At 45.5% G+C, this 27,303-nt stretch overlaps 1 protein-coding gene across 3 annotated transcripts in view; it reads right to left on the bottom strand.

Annotated features, from left to right (window-relative positions):
- Window positions 1-27,303, bottom strand: part of CEP44 (centrosomal protein 44) — a 319,162-nt gene that overhangs the window by 143,729 nt on the left and 148,130 nt on the right. For all 3 annotated transcript variants that reach the window (XM_086962444.1, XM_086962443.1, XM_086962445.1), the window contains exon 4: window positions 14,933-15,079. In XM_086962444.1, the coding sequence (XP_086818570.1) occupies window positions 14,933-15,079 (147 nt within the window). The remainder of the gene's footprint in view (window positions 1-14,932; window positions 15,080-27,303) is intronic.

Below are 27,303 nucleotides of genomic sequence, written 5' to 3'. Positions count from 1 at the left end.
CGATATGTAAATTGTATAGCAAACACGGTAGGAATTATAAGCAGAAGGAAGGATTTCAAACTTAATGGGCGAACTGAAGATAATGACTTGGAAATGTGAATGGGCTAAGAACCAGGGGGAGGCGTCAACATTTTTTTGAATATTTTAAATTGCAGAACTGCGATGTCATGATATTACAAGAAACACATCTCCTAAGAGATGAATGGCTTTAAGCTATAAAATACGAGAATTGGATCGGTGAAACTGTTTTCTCAAATCAACATGGCAATATCAAGGGTGTATCCATCATTATTAGAAAATCACAGTTTTTTTATGTTGGTAGGACAATTAGTAGATTCAAGAAGAAGGTGGGCCATAGCAAACATAAAAATAAGAGACACTGCTTTCACCGTGGTGGGATACTATGGCCCTAACATAGATGATCCCGTGCCACTTCAATTGCTATACACACAGTTATTACTTCAGACTAACCCAATTATATTAGGAGGTGATTATACTATCTTACTAGATCCTAAAATAGATAGCCATCCCCCAGGCAGAGTCCTAAACCTACCCAAGATGCAATAGTGCTTGATTAGGCTTAAAAACGATTGTTAGACCTGGCACCATTGGCGTGGGTCTCCCTTCCATTTTTGCTATTGCCTCAGGTACCTTTACTGGTGTTAGATGTTGTGGGCACTGTAGCACTGAATAGCAATTGCTCCCAATTGTAAATTGATGTATTAATCAGTGGTTCCATGTTTGGCTATTTGGTTTACTTGTCAGACCCTAGTCTAGTGCACTGAGTGTGCCCAGGGCGTGTAAATCCAAATGCTGCTGGTGGGCCTGCAGCACTGGTTGTACCACCACAGAAGCAGCCTTGTAAAATGTGTCTAAGGTCTGCCATTGCAGAGCCTGCACACAGTCTGGTACTGTCATGCTGAATGGGGAAGTGCACCCACTTGCCAGTCCCTAAACCTTCCTTTTCTTCAAATCAGTCACCCCTATGGTAGGCCATGGGCAGGGTGCATTGTAAGTATAAGGTAGGACAAGCCCTGATGTGTTTGGCATGTCCTAATAGTGAATTACAGCCATTTTCATTTTTCACTATTGCAAGGCTAACTGTTCTCCATAGGCCAGAATGGGCTGCTAGATTATTACATGTTTATAATCCTAACTGACTCAGAGAACGTGGTAGAAATTCGGGTTTAGTATGCCTGAACTCAGAATGATAAAATACATCTTTTGGTGTAGTTGGTTTTAACATTCTGTGTTTGCAAATACCACTTTTAGAAACTATGTATTTGCTTGTCTAACCATTCAGACCTGCCTCGACTAGGTTGTGTATTCCTTTGTCTGGCTTTGTGAGTGACAGGGCTGGGGGATTCCAAGAGACAGGCTGAGTCACCCAGTGGTGAATAGAGATATCGGCATCAAGATGGGAGAGAGGAGTTGCACCTGAACCTTGAATAGGGCTGTTCCTGCCTTCCACAATGCTGGCTCCACCTTCTGAGGAGCGGCTGATGTCTCTGCCTTGCACACTGAAAGAAGAGTAGGAGTCCTGTAAACAAAGTGCTACAGGACTATACTTGCCTTCCACAATGCTGGCTTCATCTCCTGTGGGGTGTCTGATGTGCCTGCCCTGCCCTGTGAAAGGAAAGGAGAAGTCTGGTAAACAGAGTGCTTCAGAACTGGTTTGGAGTGGGAAAAGGCCCCTCTCCCCTCAGAGAACAAAGTATTTTGGGGAATAAATATTGGGACCCTGATCCCATGAAATTAGATCACTTTTGGACCACAAGAAGAAACCTTTACTGAGGAGAGGAACCTGAAGAAACTGAAGAGAGACTAATCCCAAGAGGAAGTGCTGCCTGGGGGATTGGGCTGCAGTGGTTTCCTTACTGCCAAAGGAAGGAGAAAGGAACTTTGTGTACTTTGCTTTCAACTTGTGAAGGATCTCCAAGTTCTTGGAAAAGAGCTCGCCTCCTGCTGAAGTCTCAGGGACAACAGACTTCAACCTCAGACCCCCCAGAGTTCTTTGGAAGTGCTGGCTTCTGATTTAGGCCTTCTGACGGACAGCGTGTCGCAAAGAGCTGGAATGGCGACAATGAGAAGAAGCGTGTCGCCGTCGCTGTGCCTGCCGTCGCAACTCCAAAGGAGGGGGTCACCGCTGGAAGTGTCGCACTGCACAGCATCGGAGAGAAGCGTGCCGCAACGAAAAGGAAGCGCATCGCCATCGCTGCTGCTGCCGTCGCAACTCCGAAGGAGGGTGTCGTCGCTGTAGCACTGCACCGCATCAAGAGAAGAATCTCGCAACGAGGTTGGAGCGTGTAGCCGTCCCTGTGCCTGCCGTCATAACTCCGAAGGAGGGTATCACTGCTGCAACTTTCGCATTGCACCGCATCAAAGGAGAGCACCTCGCATCCTCGAAAAGCGCGCCACCGTCGGAACTGCTGCCGTTGTATCGTTGATGTCACCGCTGTAGTTGTCGCATCGAGCGGAAGCTTCACGCATCGTGGGAGAAGACCAGCTAACCACCACCCTTGCCCAGAGACCGCCCCAACAACCCTCACCCCCACCTGCACCAACTGCCTGCTCTCATGGACAAGAAATAGGAATGTACCTAGCGCACTCAGATTCAATTTAATCTAATATTTTGATAGGTGTGCAATGTTGTATTAAATGCCTACTGAGCATAAGTAACAATAAATGATGGAGGCCCAGCCCCACATGGGCGACTGGGACTACAACATGCACCAACACAAGTTATTTTTAGCAATAAACTGTTCAATTCATTTTCTCATTTGCTTATTCAAAAAAGCTTTTATATTTCCAAAAAATCGTTGAGGTAATTTACATCCAAAAGACTTTTCAGTTACATGAGTAACTTGAGTATACTTCTTTTGATATCCCAAGATGCTGTCGAGTATTTTGAAACAAAAACAGTTCTATGTTTGATAGGTCTTTATGTTTTTTCCAAAAGTTTTTGTCTGGGAATCTTACATGCCTTCTGAATTTGATTTTCAATAAAATTCTCAGGATATCCTCTGGTTAGGTAATTATTTTTTTGGTGCAAACTAGACTCTTCACATGTTTTGTCGTCTGAGGAGATACGACAAATCTGTAGGAATTGTGAGAATGGTAGATTGTTCACCAATAGCAGTGGATGAAAACTACTGTAAAGTAATGCATTATTTTTGTCTGTCGTTTTTTTGAACACACTTGTGAGTAAGATTCCATCTTTCAATTCAATCTGCACATCTAAGAATGAAACTTTATTCTTATCCATCTGAAAGGTAAACTGAATCCTTGGATCTGCTAGATTCAGTGCTTGAATGTTATTTTTTAATCTATCTTCTGTGCCCTTCCATATTATTAATATATCGTCGATAAATCGACGAAAACATATTAATATTAATTCTTGTTTCCATGATTCATCCTGTAAAATGTAGTCGTTTTCAAACCTTGCCATAAAGGTGTTTGCGTATACCGGCGCTCCCAGAAAGCCAATGCTAGTTCCATTTAACTGAATGAAAAATTTGTCATCCCACGTGAAATAGCTGTTTTGCAGGCAAAATTCCCAAATTTCTAAAATTAAGCTTTTAGTTGCATCCAAATTTTCTTGACTCAGTAGGGCCCACTCTACTGCCTCTATTCCACTTGCATGTGGTATCGAAGTGTATAATGACACTACGTCAATGGTACACAAGATCCATTCGTCTGTAACTTCGTCCTTGATGTTTTGTAGACATCTCAAAAAATCAGATGTGTCCTCAATGTATGTTTCCCACTGTTGGACAAATGGCTGTAAATAATAATCAATGAATCTTCCTGGGTTTTCAAATAAAGAACCCCATCCTGCCACGATGGGTCTGAACGGAGGATCTGTTTTGTTTTTGTGAATTTTTGGTAAAAAATTTATCCTGGGTCGTTTTGGATACATGTTCATTAGATTTTTTTTGTTGTGGTGTTAATCCAGCATAGTTCTTCTGCTTTATCCAACATTTTATTCAAGTTCTCCATAATTTCGGAGGTTGGATCAATATCCAATTTTCCATATGTTGTCGTGTCTGTTACATGTTCTAATGCTTTTTTGTTGTAAAAATCTTTATCCATAATTTCCAAGCCTCCTCCTTTGTCTGCTTTTTGAATTTGGATATCCGATCTGTTTGCCAATTCATTCAATGCACGGTGTTCTGCTCGGCTTAAATTTTTTTGTTTCTGGAGACTATTTCGTCGGATCCTGGGGACAAATGTTCACGAAAAAGTTTTTTAATCTGAGAGTTCTCATGAATGTGAATATGGCAATATCAGTTTCCAATTCAGAGGAGTTGTAAGTGCTTACAAAAGAAGTTCCTTTGTTTAAAACTTGGCTTTGGAATTTTGTCAACTTTAGTTGTGATATGTTTATAACTAAATTCATTTCTGAGTTTGACTCCGTAATCCTGATTTGGATTTTTCTTTCTCTTTCTCTTTTTCCTTTTCCTTTGCTTCTCCTTGTTTTTTTGTTTAAAGATTTTCTTATCTGTGTTGTTGTGGTTTCCTCTGGGGGACGCCCTGTTAGGGTTGCCCCCTCTAAAAAAAGACACACTAGATGTTGATTCTGAAGGTCCAGAGGTTGATGCTTTAGTTTGATCAGTAGTTATTGTAGATCGACCTGTGGGTGTTCTTGAAGTGTCTATATCTCCATCAGAAACGACACTTTCGTGCTTCATACGGAGCTCCGTACCTACACATAGTCTGTTTTTTAGCTCTATGATTCAAAGCCTCCGATCATGTGACGCTGAAGGATTATTTCAATACTTTAAGCTCGGGAGCTTCATGGCGTCTGTCGATAGCGTCAGGAACGGAGGATTTCTGTAGCGGACCACTAAACCATAGGTAAGAAAGTGACCCAGAAGGTTGATACATCTCATTCTGTGAACCTCCAAAATAGTTTGGTTGGTAACAGATCGTTCTTTTGCCTTTATTCTTAGACTATTCTAGAACCGTCACACTGGCTTAAAAGCTATCTGAACACGATTCTAGGTAAGAGCATGGTTAATAACATTTATCTTGCTCCTTTGTGCGCCGGATTGTGTGATTTTGACAAGGGTTTATATAATCTTGCAGCTTCAGTAATACAGAGGAAGCCAGCGATCGTCCCATCTTGACAAGAATTCACTTAGTGAAACGAAGGTACATAGGATTTGGTTTAACACGCATTTGAGTTGAGCTAGAATTCTTTTTGGACTTTTGTTTATCTTGTGGTTTATTTTGCAGTTATTTCATGTAGGGAAGCATTGAGGACTTCAAGTAAGTTGTGGCTTGATTTTGCATGATACACTGGTGTTGGTGATTGGGCATGATTAACTGATTTGAATAGAGTAGAATCTTTTGAATGAACTTTTTTTGCGAATGATTTGGTCTCATGATATATTTTCTTTTGCAGCTATACCCCTGAAGAAGAGACTAAGGTCTCGAAATGCATTGGGTGTGAAGTTAAAATGTATATTTTGATACTGTATGTAATACATGGAATTGTTTAAATGTAACTGAAAAGTCTTTTGGATGTAAATTACTTCAACAATTTTTGGGAAATATAAAAGCTTTTTTGAATAAGCAAATGAGAAAATTAATTGAACAGTTTATTGCTAAAAATAACTTGTGTTGGTGCATGTTGTAGTCCCAGTCGCCCATGTGGGGCTGGGCCTCCATCATTTATTGCTCTCATGGACAAGCATCAACGACGAGGACACCAGCGAGATCACGAACACCATCCACTCCGGATCACCGCTCGACCCATGCCCCCACCACATCTTCAACAAAGCCAGCGCAGCCATCGCACCCCATCTCTGGAAAGTAATCAACATCTCCTTCGAGACAGCAACCTTCCCGGAAAGCTGGAAGCACACCGAGATCAACGCCTTACTCAAGAAACCCAAGGCGGACACAAGGACCTCAAGAAGTTCTGACCCATCTCCCTGATCCCGTTCCTGGCGAAGGTCACTGAGAAAAAAAAATCGCCAACAAACAGCTGACCCGCTTCCTCGAGGAGAACAGCATCCTGGACCTGTCCCAATCCGGGTCCTGCAGCAACCACAGCACCGAAACCACCCTCCTCGCCGCCACCGATGACATCAGGACCCTGACTGACAACGGAAAAACAGCAGCCCTCATCCTCCTGGACCAGTCAGCCGCCTTCGACACGGTCTGCCACTGCACACTACAAACACGCCTGCACGACGCCGGGATCCAAGAGAAGGCCCTGGACTGGACTCCATCCTTCCTCTCCGGCAGAATACAGAGCGTCCGCCTCCCCCTATTCCACTCCATTGCCACCGAAATCATCTGCGGTGTACCCCAGGGATCCTCCCTAAGACCGACGTTGTTCAACATCTACATGGCACCCCTCGCCCACATCACCCGACAGCACGACCGCAACATCATCTCCTATGCCGACACCCAGCTGATCATCTCCCTCACCAAAGACCCTCACACCGCCAAAACAAACCTCTACAAAGGAATGAAGGCCGTCGCTGAATGGATGAGGAACAGCCGGCTGAAGCTGAACTCGGAGAAGACGGAGGTTCTCATCCTCAGCTCCACCCCTTCAGCCTGGGACTATACCTGGTGGCCAACAACCCTAGGAAGAGCCCCGACACCAAACGACCATGCACGCAACCTGGGGGTCATCCTCGACTCCACCCTCTCCATGACTAAACTGGTCAACCCCGTCTCCTCATCCTGCTTCAACACCCTCCGAATGCTCCGCAGGATCTTCAAGTGGATCCCCACCGAGACGAGAAGAACAGTCACCCAGGCCCTCGTCACCAGCAGGCTGGACTAGGAAACACCCACTACCCAGGAATGTCGGCCAAGCTCCTGAGACGACTGCAACGCATCCAGAACGCCTCAGCACGTCTGATCCTCAACATCACCCGCCGCAGCCACATTTCACCCCACCTGAGAGACCTGCACTGGCTCCCCGCCAACAAGAGCAGAACCTTGAAACTCCTCATTCACGCACACAAAGCTCTCCACAAGACCGGCCCAGCATACCTCAACAGACGACTCAACTTCTACTCCCCCACCCGCCAACTCTGCTCCGCCAGCCTCGCCCTCCCCAATGTCCCCGCATCTAAAGAACGACCGCCGGCGGCAGATCCTTCTCCCACCTCGCCGCCAAGACGTGGAACACCCTCCCCACCAACCTACGGCAGACCCAAGACCTACCGGTTCGATCACTGATCTGGGGCACAGGGTCAGACTGATTTGCATATGGCCATGTCTGAACTGGGGTGGCTGAGTGAGCTAAAGAATGGTGATGGATTAAACCCAGATCAGTTGACTGGGGTGGGTGGGGGGTGGGGGGGGGGGGAGTGTTTGATTTTCTCAAACGCTCCGTCCATCACCCCCTTTTGTTTCACTTAGTGAAGTGGAATATTAAGGCAGTGAGCTTTAAAGGCTGCACCGTCTCCGATATGCTTCAGGGCTGACTCTCAGTGGAGAAAACAGCCCTCTGCCTGCCCCAGGCACAATTGTACCAGGGCAGGTGAAATTTTGGCTATGCAGAGATGTGTACAACCTCAGAAGGCTGTTCGTAACCCCAGGGTGAGCAGCCTGGTCTGTACACCACAATTTGTCATCTTTAGGAATGGCATGATAGCGAGTTCTGGTTAGAAAAGGTGACCTACTGAATTAGGATATAAAGAAAAATCCATTTGTGTTGTATTTCTCTTGAATCACTTATCATCCATGTTGGTACTCAGAAATGCAGAACACATGTTGCTCTAGTTAAACTGGACTGCTCTTCGACTTTCCTACAGGGGGGGACAGAAGGGTTAAATAAGACTGAGAGGATATTGACCCTTGGAAAACCTGCAGGAGAGTATGAATGGAGGAAGGTCTGTTCCAGAAAATGCTCACTCCACAAATGACAACTTCTGGCTACTAATACTGCATTCAGGCAAAGGGGGAAATAAAGAATGCTGGCATCCTGAGGATGAGGAGGTTGCGGCCCGATGCTATGAAGAGGCAGTCCCTGAACACCAATCATTTTATTAAAAGAAAATAATCTCTAATGTTTAGTGGAGGCCCTACAGAGGAGTAGTCCTCTGAAGCCCCCCAAATCTCCAGGGGGTGATGGGGGAGGACTGGGGGAAAGACCTGGCAAAGGGTGTGGGGTGCTATTCCATGTCAGATCGCACCTTTTTAGTTTTTATCAGGCTCCATAATATATCCCTTCTCTTTAGTGTCCCAGCTCCCATGAGAAGGGAAGATTTGAGGTAATCACCTAGATGTTTTGCTCTCCAGAGGGGGCTGTGAGGCTGCTCACTTTATTACATACCAATTCCAGGGGGTCCACTACCCACTATTGGTGATCGCTCTCCTCTGCAGCGATCCCCAAGTAGCAATCCAGTTGGCAGAGGTACGCCTGGAAAATGGAGAGCTTCCCGTTTTAAATGCTATGTCCTCCAGCCTGATCACAGTCTGAACGGCCTCTGAGAAAAAATGCTCCTTACAACATTTGGATATGAACAGCTCTGGCGGCTACTGGACCTCCACTGAAGATATTAGCAACCAGGGGCACACCAACATCAACTATTTGACAGGAGGGTCAGGGAACTGGCATGGAAAGGTGTTGTATGTTATTGTTTGTAATGACGCTCGTGGCCAAACGTGTGTCATCTACAAACAATACTCTGTTTTGTTGTGTTTTGAAAGTGTGGGTATCGCGTGTTGTTTCTCGCGTGCTGTGTGAATGTAAACTGAGAGCTCCGCATGGGTGTTGTGATTTGAATGGAGAGCGGGGAAGTTATGTGTGAGGATTTGACCGTTTCACAGCATTCAGTTACTGGCGGTGCTTATGAAGACTTGCTAAAATAAAGGTCACGTTTTACCTTATCTACTGGATTCTGTTATCTTTCTTCCCTGGATGGATTACGACTTTTATAACACTGGCGACGATCGGGAACGCACTTCTGCGTGGATTTATTGCAGATTTTTGAGCAGTTTTTAATGGATTTTTTTGTCAAACTGTCTCTTCATTGGCCATTGATACGGAAGATTTTCTGTGGGTCTCTCTCATTGGATATTGTTTTTTGCTTCGCATTGGATAATAGCAATTATGAATCTTAAGCGTTCTCTTATTGGATGTTTTTTGTGACATTTAATTGGTGAGAATTCCAGATTTGAGACTGCTCATTCGCTATTGCTGCATTAGTGTTTATTCTTCAAAATATTCTTGACAAATTCAGTTACTTTTATCATCGGAGCAGTGCATCTGAAGGAAAGCGCAGATATCTTCACTGTTATGAAATGATGAACAGTAAGTAAGCTTCTGTGATACGCACACATAAATTCTGCGTGTCATATTTTATTATATTAAGGAGGCGAAAAGTATTTAAAATAAACAAAACTTTGTTTGATGTACAACAACAATTTGGGAATAAAACTCGTATTAATATAAATATTTGTACACAATAATGGCTGGAATTCAACCTCCTCCATCTTTCTTAGCCATAAAAGGTGACCCTCCAGTTGAATGGGATATTTGGGAACCTATGTTTTTGGCATATGTGGAAGTTCTAGAGGAAGAAGATTGCGGAGCAGAGAGGAAATTAGCCTTGTTAAAACATTGTCTGGGAGGAATTGCACTCAAAGAATTTAAAAGTTTACCTCCTTTAAGTGATACTTCTAATCTTGATGTATATCAAATTGCATCTAAACAACTCTCCATTAGATATGGGAAGAAGATTAATATGGTCATGGAAAGGTTTAAATTTTATTCCAGGAAACAACAAAGTGATGAGTCCATTGACAACTATGTTTCTGCGTTGAGAGCATTAGCAGTTACTTGTGACTTTGAACATATTAATTATGACCAAGTGCTATGGGATCAAATTCTTAAGCGTACGAACAATAAAAAGATACAACAAAGGTTATGGACAACTTCTGATATGTCTCTTAATGCAGAAATCCAGATAGCAAAGTCTATTGAACATCTTGAAAAATTTGTGGATGAAATTAGATCGCACATCAACAGTAAATCAGATGTGTTGATCGTTAATAAGGAAAATGAAAAATTTAAGGATTCAAATAAGCATAAAAAGTCTATTAATTCAAGGAATGACAACCAATATCAGGTTGAAAATAAAAACAGATGGCAAAAACCTGATCAAAGAATGAACAGTTGGCAAAGGCCAGACCAAAGGATGAACAATTGGCAAAGACCAGACTCAAGAATGTACAATATGTATTGTTTTAGATGTGGAAGTGGTTACCATTTAGGTAATTCAATGTCATGTCCGGCTTTGGACAAAGTATGTTAAAGATGTGAAAAAAGGGGCATTTTTCAAAAGTCTGCAGATCAGCTCCAAGAAAAATTAACTTAGTTCAAGATCAGGAGCAAAAGGGTTCAAGTGACTGAATTTGATGTCAATACTATAATGTGCATAACCAAAGAACCAAAAAAACAAAAAAATTCCTTCTTGTGAGATTATTATTGATGGTGTACCTACTAAGGTTTTTGTAGACTCTTGTTCATGGTACACTATTCTACCTGACATCTTATTCAGATCCAATTCGCCTAATGTTGATTTAATACAACCGGACATTACACCAAGTGGCTATACTGGTCATAACCTGCAACTTATTGTTTATTTTATAGCTGAAATTAATTTCAAGAGTCGCTCTATACGTGGTAAAATATATATTACAAAGTCTGGTGATTCACTTTTAGGTTGGCCACACCAAGATTAACTTGGCATTAAGCTTGATCCAAATGCTGATCCTCCTGTTTATTCTATTGACTCTGATTCAAGTACTTTCACGTTAAGCAAAGGAAATGAGAATACATTAATTTCAGAAATTAAAGAGAAATTTCCTAAATTATTCTGTAATGATTTAGGAAGGTATAAAGGATTTGAACATCATATAAAAGTACATGCCAATGCTTTACCCATCCGTCACAGAGTTAGGAATGTTCCTCTTTCATATAGAAAAAAGTTGAAGGAAATGCTCAATGATATGTGTGAAAAGAAAATAATAGAACCCATTGAGTCATCTCCCTGGGTTCGCCAATTGTGATTTCAATTAAATCTGGAGGAGATCTTCGCATGTGCATAGATTTGCGCAGCTTAAATAATGCCATTTGTGTAGATTCACATCCTTTACCTAATCTACACGAAATGGTCTCCACTCTAGACAATGCCAAAGTTCTTTCCTGTTTGGATCTAGCGAGCGCATATCATCAGGTAGTTCTACATGAAGACTCAAGGGAATTAACCGCCTTTATTACACCTGAGGGTTTATTTCGATTTTGCAGGATGCCTTTTGGGTTAGCCAGTGCTGCTGCGGTATTCCAAAGGTTGATGAAAGAAACCTTGGCTGGCTTAACAGGGGCAGTTGCATTTCAGGACGACATTCTGGTTTTTGGAAAAGATGGAAATGAACATGATAAAAATTTGTTGAAAGTGTTAAATGCATTGTCAGATAAAGGGCTAACACTTTGTGCTAATAAGTGTAAGTTCAGAAGAGAAGAAGTGGAGTATCTTGGACATTGTATTAGTGGTAATGGAATTAAACCTAAAGCCTCGCATTTGGGGAATATCAGCAAAGCGCCCATTCCTCAAAACAAGGAACAGTTGGTAGCCTTTTTGGGGCTTGTGGAATTTTTTTTGCAAAGTTTATTCAAAACTATGCAACTGTGATTGAACCGTTTAGGATGCTTTTGAAGAAAAATGCAAAGTTTGAGTGGACTGATTCTATGACAGCTACTTTCAATGCTGTAAAGTCAATGATTATAAGGGCACCTTGTCTTAAACCATTTGTAATTGGGAAGAAATGCATTGTAATGGTTGATGCAAGTAATTGTGGTTTGGGTGCAGTGTTGATGCAGGAGGAATGGGGTAAAGAATAGATCGTGGCGTATACTTCAAGGACATTAAGAGAGTCTGAACAACATTATTCAGTAATTGAAAGGGAACTTTTAGCATGTGTCTGGGGGGCTGAACATTTTTTACCTTTTCTGTGGGGAACGAAGTTCATTAATAAATCAGATCACAAACCGTTGGTGCATATATCGTCACCTGGTGGTGGGGGGGGAACTTTCATCAAGGTTGGCAAGACTTTCTCCTAGGTTAGGAAATTTTCAGTATTCTTTAGAATATATTCCTGGGAAATCTAATGTTCACGCAGACTGCATGTCAAGGCTTCCTTTAGCGTGCAAAGAGTCAGATGTGGTTGACAGAGATGAGTGTGAAGTTGCACATGTTGTTAGTGATGTTAATCTGGTATTTGGAGAGAATTCTGTGGTGGAAGAACAATTATGGAATGAAGAAATGGATAAGGATTTAGAACTCAAAGAAGTAAAAGAATTCATATTGAAGGGTTGTCCAGAAGGTAGAGATTTCACGGGTGGTTTAATGAGTTATCATAAAATTAAAGATGAACTTGCTATAGAAAATGGAATTTTATTGAGAGGTGACACATTTATTCCACCTTTTGGTCTCAGGAAAAAAATTCTTGATTTAGCTCATGAAGGGCATTTTGGTATATGAATCACCAGGAGACGATTGAAAAACTATTTTTGGTGGCCTGGCATTGATTATTTTGTAGAACATCAAGTGAGGTTATGTGAATTATGTGCCAATAGTGATAAAACAGCAAAGGCTTTGCCTAGTGTGCCACAACCAGTGGAGTTACCTGCATCACCTTGGAACAAACTTGGTATTGACATTATTGGACCGTTCAGTGTGATAACACAACAACATTGTTTTGGCATAGTGCTGATAGATTATTTTTCAAAATGGCCGGAAATAAAAATGGTTAGGGAAGTCACTAGTGATGTTATTATACATTTCATGGATGACATTTTTTGTAGAGAGGGTATTCCTCAAGAGGTGGTAACAGATAACGGGCCACAGTTTGTCAGTAAGCAAATGGAAAGCTATTTCAGTAGATGTGGGATTTCTCACAAAAGAATAGCGGTATTCCATCCAGAGGCCAATGGCCAAATAGAAAGATTTAATAGAGTAGTCAAGGAAGCTATTCAGTTAGCTGTTACGGGTGATTTATGTTGGAATAAGGCTATCCAGTCTATGTTATTATCATACAGAACCACTCCTAATGCGGTTACTTTGCTGTCTCCTTTTGAGTTGTTGAGAGGGCGGAAACCTAGCACTAATCTTGTACCTTGGTGGTTGAAGAACAAGGATAGAGGTTGCATTGATTTTGCTGAAGTGGATTTTACAGAAATTTGCAGGAAAGTTGATGCATATAAAGAGAAAATGAAGAATGATTTGTTAAAAAAGGGGACAAGAAGTCGTGTTTCTATTCAGGTAGGAGATATTGTGAGGTTAAAAAAGGGAAGTTTTGTACATAAGGGTTTGGCAAAATGGTCTGATCCAACTGAGGTAGTTGAAGTATTGAGGAATGCTGTGAGGGTGTTGGATGGAAGTGTTAGCATTTTAGTAGAGTTTCAAAATTTAATAACGACGGACACATTTCAGAGGATGATTCATCTAATGTGTTTTTGGATGTTACTACTGTTGGATTAGGGTTGCCTGCATCTACTATGGTTTCAGGTGATTCCTACGGTTTTGCTTCACAAGAATTATTGAGGAGTTCAAGGAATCGCAGGTTTCCAGATAGGTTCAGGGATTTTGTTCTTACTTAAAAAAAAAAAATAAATAAAAAAGAAGGAGGGAGGTTGTTGTATGTTATTGTTTGTAATGACGCGCGTGGCCACACGTGCGTCATCTACAAACAATACTCTGTTTTGTTGTGTTTTGAAAGTGTGGGTATCGCGTGTTGTTTCTCACGTGCTGTGTGAATGTAAACTGAGAGCTCCGCGTGGGTGTTGTGATTTGAATGGAGAGCGGGGAAGTTATGTGTGAGGATTTGACCGTTTCACAGCATTCAGTTACTGCCGGTGCTTATGAAGACTTGCTAAAATAAAGGTCACGTTTTACCTTATCTACTGGATTCTGTTATCTTTCTTCCCTGGATGGATTACGACTTTTATAACAAAAGGCTTTTACAACAGCTCCCACTGGGAAGTTTAAAGGGAGAAGCCTCTAATAACAGCACCTGAGGTTTCTCCATACCGCGGTGGGAGGATGTGACTGCCACATATTCTGCACTACAGAAGTAGCATAGAGGACAGACGCTGCATTCTCCACAGCGAATTACTCTTCGTTCAATCTCAGTCAGGCTATCTTTAACAGTAGCCTTTGCTCTTTTTAGACTGTAAAGTCATCAACTGGTTGTCAACTGAATTGTAGCCTTTAATTGTCCTGTAATGTCACATTAGGTTATAAGTGAAGCCACTTCAGAGTTGCGACAAGACCGAATGTGGGAATATAAAGGACATACATTTTAAAAATACGAGCAGTGAATTGGGGGGGGTGGGGTGGGGGGAGGATCCTATTAGCATAGCTAATTATTACTGTAAAATTGTAATGGTTTCCAGGATTTAGATTTTCACCAAAATGCCCCAGCTTTTTCTTTTTGGGAATTTCTATGAGAGCAAGTTATCTTGGAAGCAGGGCTTATTTTGGTAGCTATAAGGTAAGCTTATAATCATGGCAGACTTTTGTTAAATGATGTGCTGGCTAACACAATGAAAATCATTAATTTAAGCCACTCATACTACTATGCATATGTCCACAAACCTCCCAGACACCTCCGCTCACCTGGACTTCTACTCGCGCGCACACACACACACCGTATACACAGAAGCAGATGAGGAGATTATGCCTTCTCCTACCTCACTCCCAAAGCCTTGAACAACCTGATTCTGCACATCAGAGCCTCCACCTCAGGTCTTGAAATCAGCAAGAAACTGAAGACCTGGCTCTTGACCTAACTACCTTCCTGGATTGCCCATTCAGTTCTTCCTTCAGCTTCATGATACTCTCCCAGGTGAGCTGTGTACTATTCAAATACACATTACATTACTATATAGAAGTACCTTATTTAGATTTGTCAACTCTTTGTGTTTTTTCAAAACGAAGTTGATGATGTCACAAACAATATGTATCTTCCTTTCAGCAAACCCACATTGAAGAAACTGTTGTTTCGTTAACACTGGTTTGTAATTGAATTGATCTCGAAGAACCTGTTATAGGTGAAATAAAAAAATACATCTTTAACCTAAAAACATTAAAAGGTGAAAGACATTTTTTAAATGGGAGATATAGCTTTCTGTCGTTTGTAAGAAGATAGTTACTGCAAACCTTATTTAAATACGAAAATTATTAATCAAAATATTAATGTAATCACTTGAATGAGAAAATGTTCACCTTCATCGAAGGTGACATAAATAGTTTGCAAAAAACATAGCAGTTCATTGATAAAAAATGAGGGATTCATCAGTAAAAGGCAAGACAATATACGTTTTAAATAATTGAGATCTTCAACAAAACTCCAATCTGGGTTATGGCAAAGTGAAGAAAGCAAACTAACGATAAATATGGTTAGCCCTAACAAACAGAAACATTTAGCATGTTAAATTCGAGAGATGGAGTAAATGGTCAACTAAAATGTCAAATATTTAAACGATTCTTACGAATGACAAAATGAGCATTTGAAAAATTAAATAAATAAAATACATATTATTGTCTAGCAAAATAGTTTATAAAAAGCAAGGCAGTCCACTCAAAGCCTCACTAATATGTTAGAATCAACAATGTTCGAAGGGGAATGGAGAAGGAAGAGGACATCTAACTGAAAAGTCTTAGCAAACATAGATATCAAAGTACGTCAAGGTAAGAAAGAGAAAGGCTAGAGGGGACGAGATGCCCTTTTCTGGAGATCCATCCAAGTCACTTACTTTTTGTAAGAGGCCAGAAGCTGTATTTTCTCAGGAAAGGAGATTGTATGCATCTGAAACATCCCACTCTATATGCCATTATCGTCTTCCATAATGGACAACCTCAGTGCTTGCCAAACTTTTAAGAACCTCGACCCAATTTTCAGTATGACAAACCTTCGCGACCGCCTAGTTTTTTAATGGACATGAGGCAAGCACATTGTTTATGTAACTGAAGCAGCATTTGGTAGCGCTCTTTCATTTACAGACAGCACATTTTCCTTTGCAATGACCACTATTTCCAGACACACTGTAGGAAGCTGGCTCTGTATATACTATACCGAAGTGAGATAGTGTGTGCGCAGAGTCCTGTGGAACCCCAAAGGTAGGCAGAGGAAAAAATAGATAGAATCTTATTCTCTATTTGTGGTAGTGTGGGCGAGCAGTAAGACTTTATCAGAGGGAAGTGTTAAGCATTTATTTAATGCACTCAGGCAAGAAATGATGTCACACACTCAAAGACTGAACTCAGAACAATTTGTTTGTATAAAGATATTATTTAGTTATATTTTATTTTCTAGAACCAAGCCAGGCCTGGTACAAGTCAGTATAATAACACTTTACAAGAATAATGCTGGTAAATACAGTTTGAATGCAGTGGAATGCAATTGGAGTGCTTACCGGTAAGTCATTTGTTTGTAAAGCAGTTTCAATTACTTGTCAGTTACTTTACAGATTACTTTTTAAGTTACTTTTTCTACTCAGTGTGATATGCCTTGATATCACACTGGGACATTGCCTACAGAAAAGGAAAGTCAGTCAGTTTTTGTATATTTGCAGTTTCTTAGGGTCATACAAACCAACTCTACACTTAAAACTATTTTCACAAGAAAGCAGTCCTATGGGAGAAAACTGTGTTAATCGGTAAGTACTTCGATTTTGGAGTTGGTATTCTGGGGTTAGAACCAGGGTTCCCCAAGTGTCGAGGATGAACTTGCAAAGCACCCTCAGTGGCACTAGGGCATCCGGATGCAGAATGCTGAGGCCCAATATTACCCAATGGGGATAGGGGACTCCGGTTGGTGGCTGCTCATGAGCAGGCCACAGGGTTGAGGGAGCGTAGGCTCAGGGCAAAGGAGGGTTTAAGTTAGCACTCAATTTGCACCCAAAGCGGCGCATGGCCGGCCGTGTGCAGGGTGCTGTTTTACAGCCAGGTGCCATGTATTCAATTGGGATTGCCGGTTTTGGTTTTTAGCCGCAGGCTTGGTCCAGGAAATCTTCCAGGAGGAGCCCACAGCTGGGCAGGTAAGTTGGAGGACTCTGGGACCTAGGTACTTCGCTGAGACCACTGGGCCTCTCGGGTTGGGCCGAAGGAATCGGGTGCAGTGGTGATTCCAGACATTGGGTTTCTTTTTCCTCAGCAGGCTCAGAGGTCTTGGGTGTTTGTTGATCAGAGCTGCTGTTCATAGCAGATCCGGTCTTTGTTGAAGGTAGACCGCCCCCCCCAGGGTTTTGGAGGTTGCTGGCTGCAGGACAAGTCGACTTTTGGCGCAGGATCTCTGGAAACTGCAGACAGGCCGATAGGGCTGGGGCCAAGTCAGTTCTTTTCTGCAGTCTCCTCTGCTGGGGGTCTTCTTTCATCCTTGTTCTTCATAGGTTGTGGGAATCTGCCTTGTTGGTTGAGGCTGCCCCCTAAATATTGTGTTTAGCCGGCGTTTTACGGGTCTGGAGGTCAGTAGCCCTACTGACCTTAGGGTGACTACACCCTTGGTGTTCTCACCCTCATGGAGGAGTGGGCACAATCCTTAATCCCGATTGGAGAGTGTCTGCCATCTGAAAGATGGCAGGCCCTGAAGAGTGAGCTTCACCTTGCCTCCCCCACCCGAGGGGTGGGTTTGGTAGAGGTAGGCAAACCTCTTAGGCTACTCTAATTTTTCCTGCCTGTCTTCCCGCGGAAAAGGGGTTGAGGAAGGGGGCCTACTTCTGATAGTAGGAGAAGCTAGGGGTCGAGTTAAAGCCTCACTGCCATAGATGGCTCTTTCTGACCTGGGGAGGTGTGAATAACTCTGACCAGGAAAGGCTTTGTTTCTGTGTTCAGGGAGCGAAGGCTCCCACCCCAGGGGTCCAGAATCATGTCTCGTGATGGCAGGCTGGTGTTTACCAGTCCTGGAACCCACCAGAGGCTGCTCATTTTGCAGGGGGCATCTCTAAGATGCCCTAGGAGTGCACTATATAATAAATCCCACACTGACATCAGTGTGGGTTCATTATGCTGAGATGTTTGATACCAAACTTCCCAGAATTCAGTAAAGCCATTATGATGCTGTGGAGTTCATAATGACAAACTCCCAGACCATATACTCTTTTATGGCTTTACTGCACTTACAATGTCTAAGAATGGACTTCGATACTCTAGGAGTACAGTGCTCACAGAACTGTATCCTCACCAGTGGTATTGTGCACCCTGCTAGAGGGGTGTCTCATCTATACCATAGGCAGTGGGTGTGCCATGTCGACTATTTACTTTTCTCTGCACCGAACCACGCAGCCTGCAATGGCATTGTGTGTGTTAAGGTACAAGACCGCTAAGGGTGGCACAATATGTGCTGCAGCCATTTGAGGCCTTCCCTGGTCACAGTGCCCTTGGTACCCAAGGTACCTTTTACAAAGGACTTGCATGGGGCCAGAGAGGTGCCTCGGAACCCGATAGGCAGGGACCCAGGCCACATCAAGTCAAAGTGCATCAGAAATCTGGCAAAAAGTGTGTGAGAGGGGGGGGGGTGTCACTGCAACAGAAACCCAGCTTCTTACAGGCATAGTTTTATTTAAAAACTATCAATCAATCAATGAATCAAGAAAATTTGTAGAGCGTGCTACTCACCCGTTAGGGTCTCAAGGCGCTGGGAGGGGGGTGGGGGGTAGCTACTGCTCGAACAGCCAGGTCTTGAGTTGTTTCCTGAAGGAGAGATGGTCCTGGGTCAGCCGTAGGGGGGTGGGAAGGGAGTTCCATGTCTTGGCCGCCAGGTAGGAGAAGGATCTTCCTCCCGCGGTGGCTTTGCGAATTCGTGGGACGGCGGCGAGAGCGAGGCTGGCAGATCGGAGCTGGCGTGAGGGTGTGTAGAATGTGAGGCGGCTGTGGATGTATTTGGGACCCATGTCGTGGAGAGCCTTGTGTGCGCGGGTGAGAAGTCTGAACATTATCCTCTTGCTGACGGGGAGCCAGTGTAGGTCTTTCAGATGGGCAGGGATATGGCTGTGACGAGGGATGTCCAGGATGAGTCGTGCAGAAGCGTTCTGTATCCGCTGGAGTCTTTTCTGGGGTTTGGCTGTGGTTCCATTTTAGAGGGTGTTCCAGTAGTCCAGTCGGCTGGTGACGAGGGCCTGGGTGACCGTCTTCCTGGTATTGGTGGGGATCCACCGGAAGATCTTTCGGAGCATGCGCAGGGTGTTGAAGCAGGATGACGAGACAGCATTGACTTGCTTTGTCATCGTGAGGGGTGAGTCCAGGATGAAGCCCAGGTTGGGTGCATGGTCCGTGGGTTTGGGGGCGGTGCCCAGCGCAGAGGGCCACCAGGAGTCGTCCCAGGCAGAGGGGATGGTCCAAGGATCAGGACTTCCGTCTTGTCTGAGTTCAGTTTCAGACGGCTGAGCTTCATCCATTCCACGACGTCTTTCATTCATTCCTGGAGGCAGGCTCTGGCGGTGGCTGGGTCGTTGGTGCGGGAGAGGATCAGCTGGGTGTCGTCAGCATAGGAGATGATGTTGAGGTTGTGTTGGCGTGCAATGGCTGCGAGAGGGCTCATGTAGACGTTGAAGAGGGTGGGGCTGAGGGAGGATCCTTGAGGAACGCCGCAGATGACTTCGGTGGCCACGGAACGGAAGGAGAGGGCGGACTCTCTGGGTTCTTCCGGCGAGGAACAAGATGATCCATTCCAAGGCCATTCCTTGGATTATGGCACAGCTTTCCAAACTGTGTGGCGCGACACATTACTGTGTCGCGCCCCAGCCGTAGGTGTGTCGCGGGATGAGATGCCTTCTGCCGGCAATCGGCAGAGTCGAGCTGCAGGGGCTCTTAGAAGGGGCGAAACAACAACAAAGCCCCATTAACATGCACAAGGTCTTTAACGACCTGTGAAGTGCTCGGGTGCGGCTATGAGCGGGCCCGGGATGCCACACACGAGGGGGGAGGGAGGGGATTGAGTGGGGGCTGAAGCCCTGTGATGCCAATGGGGGGGGGGGAGGAATTGCATCATCTGCATTATTTGTCGATCCTGCATATCTTCGTATAACAAGCATTTACAATGCAAGGCGAAACCGTTGCATTGTAAATGCTTGTTCTCAAATGTTGGTGTCAGTGGAGTCATAGTACACAACTGTTATTGCCAAACCTAAAAAACGAGGTAATGTGTGTTTTTACAGTCATTGAATGGAACTGGTATCTGTCCAAAATAAAGCGCGCTCTTTACTTCGTTAAACAAACATTCACATGTGTTTTGAAGGATATTTAGACACTCCTGGTAGCAAAAGTGCACATTGCCTCGCCACCAAACTTGGACCAATGGCCAAAAAATGTCTTTTTCGAAATAACAGACAACGAAATACGTGAAAGGCACATGCAGTCATTGTCATGCCCTTGTCGTGACAGTTGTGGCTTTTAAGCAGGACATATGCTTCTAAACTAGAAAACAGCACAAGGAAGCCAACACAATGCATAAATCACGCACTAAAGGAAACTTGTCTGTAATTTCTTTGTACACACGGGAACGCATACTCCAAAACGTATTGGGCAGTTCTGTTTCTTCTCAGGGTGGCATGTCGGGGCTCTTGCACAAGGGGTGCCAGTGCTTCTGGAGTCTGACCCCTGCCATGGCAGTAGGCCCCTGGGTAGCATGCCTGCGAGGCTGCTCTTAATTCTCAACTACTTATGAAAACGTGCTGTTTGTGTGTGCCCATTCCCATTCTTCAGGTCGGCCAGACACTGGCACATTCCACACAGTCAATAAACACCTTCCGTGCCTTCAGACATCTTAACGTAGGTACCCAGGACACCTTCGCAAATAGGTCCAATTTAAAGAAATCAGGTGGGTACCAGAAATATAGCGAATACATGTGTAACTTGCACCAGAGGAATCTAGAAATGCACAATGTTCTTTGTGAGCCAGGGGTATTGTCACAGGTAACAGAGAGAAGCTAACCCGGCAATCAACATCATTGGCACAGCACTAATCAGCTTTTACAACAACCAAACTGCCACAACCTGGGCAATAGGTGTGGGTGGGGTGTGTGTGTGTGTGGGGGAGGTGTATTTGTGGGGGGGTGGGGTGTGTGTGTGTGTGGGGTGTGTGTGGGGGGGTTGTGTGTGGGGTGTGTGTGGGGTGTGTGTGTGTGTGGGGTGGTACGTCTGTGGGGTGGTGTGTCTGTGGGGTGGTGTGTCTGTGGGGTGGTGTGTCTGTGGGGTGGTGTGTCTGTGGGGTGGTGTGTCTGTGGGGTGGTGTGTCTGTGGGGTGGTGTGTCTGTGGGGTGGTGTGTCTGTGGGGTGGTGTGTCTGTGGGGTGTGTGTGGGGGGATGTGTGGGTGGGGTGTGGGGTGTTGTGTGTGTTGGGTTAAGTGTGGGGGGGTTGTGTGGGGTGGGGTGTGGGTGGGGTGTGGGTGTGTGTGGGGGTGTGTGGGGGGTTGTGTGTGTGTGGGGTGTGTGTCTGTGGGGGGGGTGTCTGTGGGGGGGGGTGTCTGTGGGGGGGGTGTCTGTGGGGTGGTCTGTCTGTGGGGTGGTCTGTCTGTGGGGTGGTGTGTGTTGGGTTGTGTGTGGGGGGTTGTGTGGGGTGGGGTGTGGGGGGTGTGTGGGTGGGGTGTGGGGGTGTGTGGGGGGTTGTGTGTGTGGGGGGTTGTGTGTGTGGGGGGTGTGTGTGGGGGGGTGTGTGTCTGTGGGGGGGGGTGTGTCTGTGGGGGGGGTGTCATTGGGGTGGTGTGTCTGTGGGGTGGTGTGTGTTTGGTTGTGCGTGGGGTTGTGTGTGGGGGGGTGTGTGGGGGGTGTGGGGGGTTGTGTGGGGTGTGTGTGTGGGGTGGTGTGTCTTTGGGGGTTGTGTGTGGGGTTGTGTGTGGGGTGTGTGTGGGGTGGGGTGTGGGGCCCGAACCCACCATAGGTTGTTCGGGCTCGCTCTCTGTGCTTCCTCACGTTACCGTGTCCCTGAAATTTTTTTCACAAAAAGGTGTGTCACCAACATGAAAAGTTTGGAAAGCTATGGATTATGGTGTTGCCGAGGCGCCATATCAGGGTGCGATGGCATACGGTGTCGAAGGCTGCTGAGAGGTCCAGGAGGATGAGGGCAGCTGTTTCCCCGTTGTCGAGCAGGGACCGGATGTCGTCGGTAGCTGCGATGAAGGCGGTCTCTGTGCTGTGGTTTGCTCGGTAGCCGGACTGCGAGGGGTCGAGGGATCCGTTGGTCTCGAGGAAGGCGGAGAGTTGTTTGTTGACAGTCTTCTCAATGACTTTGGCAGGAAAAGGGAGGAGCGAGATGGGGTGGAAGTTCTTGGGGTCCGTGGTGGGTTTCTTCAGGAGGGCGCTGAGCTTGGCATGTTTCCAACTCTCCGGGAAGGTGGCGGATGCGAAGGAGCTGTTAATGATGTCTCGGAGTTGGGGTGCGATGATGGAGTCGGCTTTGTTGAAGATGTGGTGTGGACAGGGGTCGATAGGGGAGCAGGAGTGGATGGTGTTCATCGTACGGGTGGTGTCTTCGGTGCTGACCGGGGTCCAGGTGCAGAGGGTGGTGGTGGGGGGCGCTGGTTCGGTGGTTGGGTGCGTGGTCTGTGGGCCGAAGCTGTTGTGTATGTCGGCAATCTTGCAGTGAAAGAACGAGGCGAGTGAGTCGCAGAGGACTTGCAAGGGTGTGAGGTCGTTGTTGCAGGAGCTGGGGTTGGAGTGCTCTTTTACGATGCTGAAGAGTTCCTTGCTGTTGTGGGTGTTGTTGTCCAGTCGTTCTTTGAATGTTGTCCTTTTGGTGGTGCGGATCAGCTGGTGGTGTTTGTGGGTGGCGTTCTTGAGGGCTGACATGTTTTCTGTGGTCTGGTCGCGGCGCCAGGCTTTCTCGAGGGTGCGGCAGGTTTTCTTGGAGTTTTTGAGGTCGTTGGTGAACCACAAGGTTTTCTTGCTGCCGGGTCTGCTGGGAGGGTTCTTCAGTGGTGCAAGGTCATTGGCGCAGTTGGTGAGCCACTGTGTGAGGTTGCGGGCTGCTTCGCTGGGGTCCGTCGTGTTGGTGGGAGGGTTCTGGCTGAGGGAGGTGGTGAGCTGGTCGGCGGTGATCTTGATCCAGCTTCTGCGGGGAACCTGTTGCGGGTGGTGGTGGGTCGTGGTTCTCCTGAAGTTGAAGGTGACGCAGCTGTGATTTGTCCAGTGTAGTCCGGTGGAGTGGCTGAAAGAGATGTGCTTGCTGAAGGAGAAGATGGGGTCAAGCGTGTGGCCGGCGTAGTGGGTGGGGGGGTTCACCAGTTGCTTGAGTCCGAGGTTGGCGAGGTTGGCCAGCAGGGCGGCGGTATTGCTGTCATTGTTGTTCTCCAGGTGGAAGTTGAGGTCCCCTACGAGGATGTAGTCTGAGGAGGTGAGGGCGTGCGGGCTGACCAAGTCTGCGATGGCTTCGCTGAATTGTGTGCGTGGTCCCGGGGGTCTGTAGATGAGTGCTTCTGAGGGTGGTCTTGGGGTCGGTGTGTATCTGGAAGTGAAGGTGCTCGGCGGCGGTGCGGGTGTCGTCGGAGTTGGTCGTGATGTGGATGGTGTTTCTGTGAACAATGGCGATACCTCCTCCGGTTTGGTTGACGCAGTCCCTTCGGGTGATCTTGTAGCCATCCGGGATAGCTATGGCGATGTCAGGGGCTGAGGAGGCGTTCATCCAGGTTTCTGTGAGGAAGGCGACGTCTGGTGATGTTGTGTTGAGGAGGTTCCAGAGTTCTACGGCGTGCCGGTGGACGGAGCGGTTGCTGAGCAGGATGCACTTGAGGTGATCGCTGCTGGCGCTTGGCGGGTGCGGTGTAGGTTCGGAGGCAGGGGAATTTGCAGGCTTGGCAGGTGATGGGTACGTGGGTGCGTTTCGGGGTGGCTCGGTGGCAGGCGGGGTTCCGGCTGGCGTTGAGTGCGTGGAGGGTGGCGGCGGCATAAGTCCGTCGGGTGGGCTGGCAACGTCTAGGGCCAGGGGTCCTGGTGCTGGGCGCGGTCCCGGCGCGGACGGGCGCAGACGGGCTTGCCGCGCCAGCAGAGCGCCCTCTGCGCTTCCGTGCGGTGACCTCCATAAATGGCGAAGTGGGAGGGAGGAGCAGCTGGGATGTGGGAGCGGGGTGGCCAATGGGGGCGTCGAGGGAGGGTTACAGAAAAGAAAAGGGAGCGGGCCGCAGGGGAGCAGCGGCGGGGAGCAGGGAGGGGGAGATGCGTCGGGAAACAAACACGGGGAACACGGACTCTACAAAATACTAGAACTAAACAAAAACACAAAGATACTGGCACAAAAATACTGGGCAAAACAAGAATTAGCAGATACTGGCAGACAGGCACTCAGCTGGCGAGAGTGCGGGAGACACGAGCACTGGAGCGAGACAGCAGCTGAGGGCTCACGGCAGCAGCGGAGGGGCAGGAGTCTTGGGCACCCACGGGGGCAGCGGGGGGGGGGGGGGGGGTGGGGGGAGCCGCGCGGTGTGTGGAGCGACCGACCCTTTAAGCAGGGTCAGGGGTCACAGCTCACAACCGTGCGGCGACCTCCAGAAATGGCCAAGTGGGAGGGAGGAGCAGCTGGGAGGCGGGAGCGGTGTGGCCCAGGGCAGTCGAGGGAGGGGTACAGAAAAGAAAAGGGGGCGGGCCGTAGGGGAGCAGCAGCGGGGAGGGGGAGATGCGTCGGGAAACAAACATGGGGAACACGGACTCTACAAAATACTAGAACTAAACAAAACACAAAGATACTGGCACAAACATACTGGGCAAAACAAGAATTAGCAGATACCGGCAGACAGGCACTCAGCTGGCGAGAGTGCGGGAGACACGAGCACTGGGCGATCAACGCTGCTCTGGAGCGAGACAGCAGCTGAGGGCTCACGAAGGATGAAGAGTGGCAATCGGGGTTTCAGTGAATATTTATCATTTGTGCATCCCAGAGTAAAGTGTCTTGATCTGATCTGTTTTGATCCTATTAAAACCGGTTTCCTTCACACTCCAAAATTGCCAAAATGTGCTTCACTTTTGCTTTCATGATTGCTGAATGCGTACAGTTAATTTACAGGTATTTACATTTCGTTGTGTGTTACAAAAAAATTACACCCTTTCCTTTCACTCTCCCTCTGCCCCTGTACGATTGTCGTATAATTCAGTTTACTCTTCTTTTTCTGACTGCAAAGCCAAAGCAATTCGCAAACACCAATCCATGTGTTAAAAGCAGCAATTTGTCATTTGACTTCTGTCTTTGAGGCGCAGCAAATGTGACAAGATAAAATTTAAAAGATGACAACACTGATGGGATTATCAAGTGAGCACAAGAGTTTTCAAGAATTTGTGGTTGTTAAACATATATACTTACCTACTACAAAAATTAGATTAGTATACTACTACTACTGAGTGATACTTTCTCTAACATGTGTAATCTGAGTGGGTGTGCAACTGTCTGTATCAGTGTGTGACTGGGTGTGTGAGTGACAGTATAAGGGATTGTATGGGTGAGTGAGTGGATTTCCGACTAGGTCTGTAGGTGTGTGAGTTGTTGTGTCAGTGGTAGTATGGACAAGTGAGTGGATATCTGAGAGGTTGTATGGGTGTGAGTATGTGGGTTAATGATTGGTCGTCTGAGTAGCTGTATGGGTGCCCGAGTGTCTGGGTGGGTGGGGGGTGCAACTCCCTGCATGTATGTTTGAGGGGGTGATTCAGTGGATATATGGGTTCATGAGTGCTTCTGCGAGAGGCTCTATGGGTGAGTGAGTGTGCAGATAGCGGTGTTGGCGAGGGAATGACATCTCAGTGGTTTGTGTGAGCAACTACAGATGTGAAAGGCAGTGTATGCGAGTGTTGGAGTATATACCTGACTATATGTGAGAGTGAGTGATTGTGAGAGTGGCTGTATGGATCAGTGTATGCTTGTGTCTGTGATTGTATAAGAGCTGGGAGGTCATTTTTTCCATGGTAGCTTTGTTAAAAAACAGGACACTATCCTTGTTTTCTTGTGTTTAGGCACTGTGTCAGTTTGTATGCATAAGTTGAACAATTTAATGATGGAGTTGTTCAAGCTTACCATCAGGGACACCTGTACTGGGCAAGAGTATAATTTAAGCCAGACATAGCTTTATCAATAAGGTCCAATGTTCCTGAAGGCTGTAACACCTTGAAGTCCAACACAATGAGGGAGGTACCCAAAGACCAGTGAGGGACTGGGTAAACCAATATGCAAAAAAACACAAAGAGTCCCTAGTTGGTGGGGGTATATACCCTACAGCGTAGACTGACCCAACCAAAAGGCTCTAAGGGTAGCTACGTTGTCAAGGACAAGATAGTCTTTAGCATAACATACACATAATTTACAAATAATTTACGAATACAGGCTAACAGTCAGTATAGGAACCCTGTCTACAAAGCACCACATTAATTGGGAAACTATAATCTTTACCAGTGTAAAAAACAATTTATTAAAAGCAATACAGTTTAAATTCGCATTCATAAAACAATTATACATTCAAACATATATTAAAAAACCAAAGAGTCGACGCGGCGTTTCGGTGTCTTGTTTCGATGATAACACCTTCTTCAGGACAGGTTTTTAAGTTAAAAAAATCTCTAAAAGGTAAGATTAAAAAAAACATAATCAGCAGGGGCCTATTGTATACTGACGTTAGCATTGTTATGACATTATTACAAAATATGGACTGTACACACAGAACAACATTTGTGATCTCTATATTCACATTTGTATATTCAGGAAAACAATCACTGTTCTCTTTTACTTTTTTTATCCATTTGAACACCCAACAAGGTTACATCATGTCTAGGGTTATTAATTGTTACACCAGCTGAGCCAGTTTGATACACATACCCACATTTGATACTGGTGACCAAAGATATTGTCTAAATCTTACCTTTTAGAGATTTTTTTAACTTAAAAACCTGTCCTGAAGAAGGTGTTATCATCGAAACAAGACACCGAAACGCCGCGTCGACTCTTTGGTTTTTTAATATATGTTTGAATGTATAATTGTTTTATGAATGCGAATTTAAACTGTATTGCTTTTAATAAATTGTTTTTTACACTGGTAAAGATTATAGTTTCCTAATTAATGTGGTGCTTTGTAGACAGGGTTCCTATACTGACTGTTAGCCTGTATTCGTAAATTATTTGTAAATTATGTGTATGTTATGCTAAAGACTATCTTGTCCTTGACAACGTAGCTACCCTTAGAGCCTTTTGGTTGGGTCAGTCTACGCTGTAGGGTATATACCCCCACCAACTAGGGACTCTTTGTGTTTTTTTACACCTTGAAGTCCAACCATAAACTTTCTACAGGATTCTGAAATTAGC

Source organism: Lissotriton vulgaris, chromosome 3_1 (genome assembly GCF_964263255.1).
Source record: "Lissotriton vulgaris chromosome 3_1, aLisVul1.2, whole genome shotgun sequence".
Classification (NCBI taxonomy): domain Eukaryota; kingdom Metazoa; phylum Chordata; class Amphibia; order Caudata; family Salamandridae; genus Lissotriton; species Lissotriton vulgaris.
Note: the sequence above shows the minus strand (reverse complement) of the source record. Positions and strands in the feature narration are given on the sequence as shown.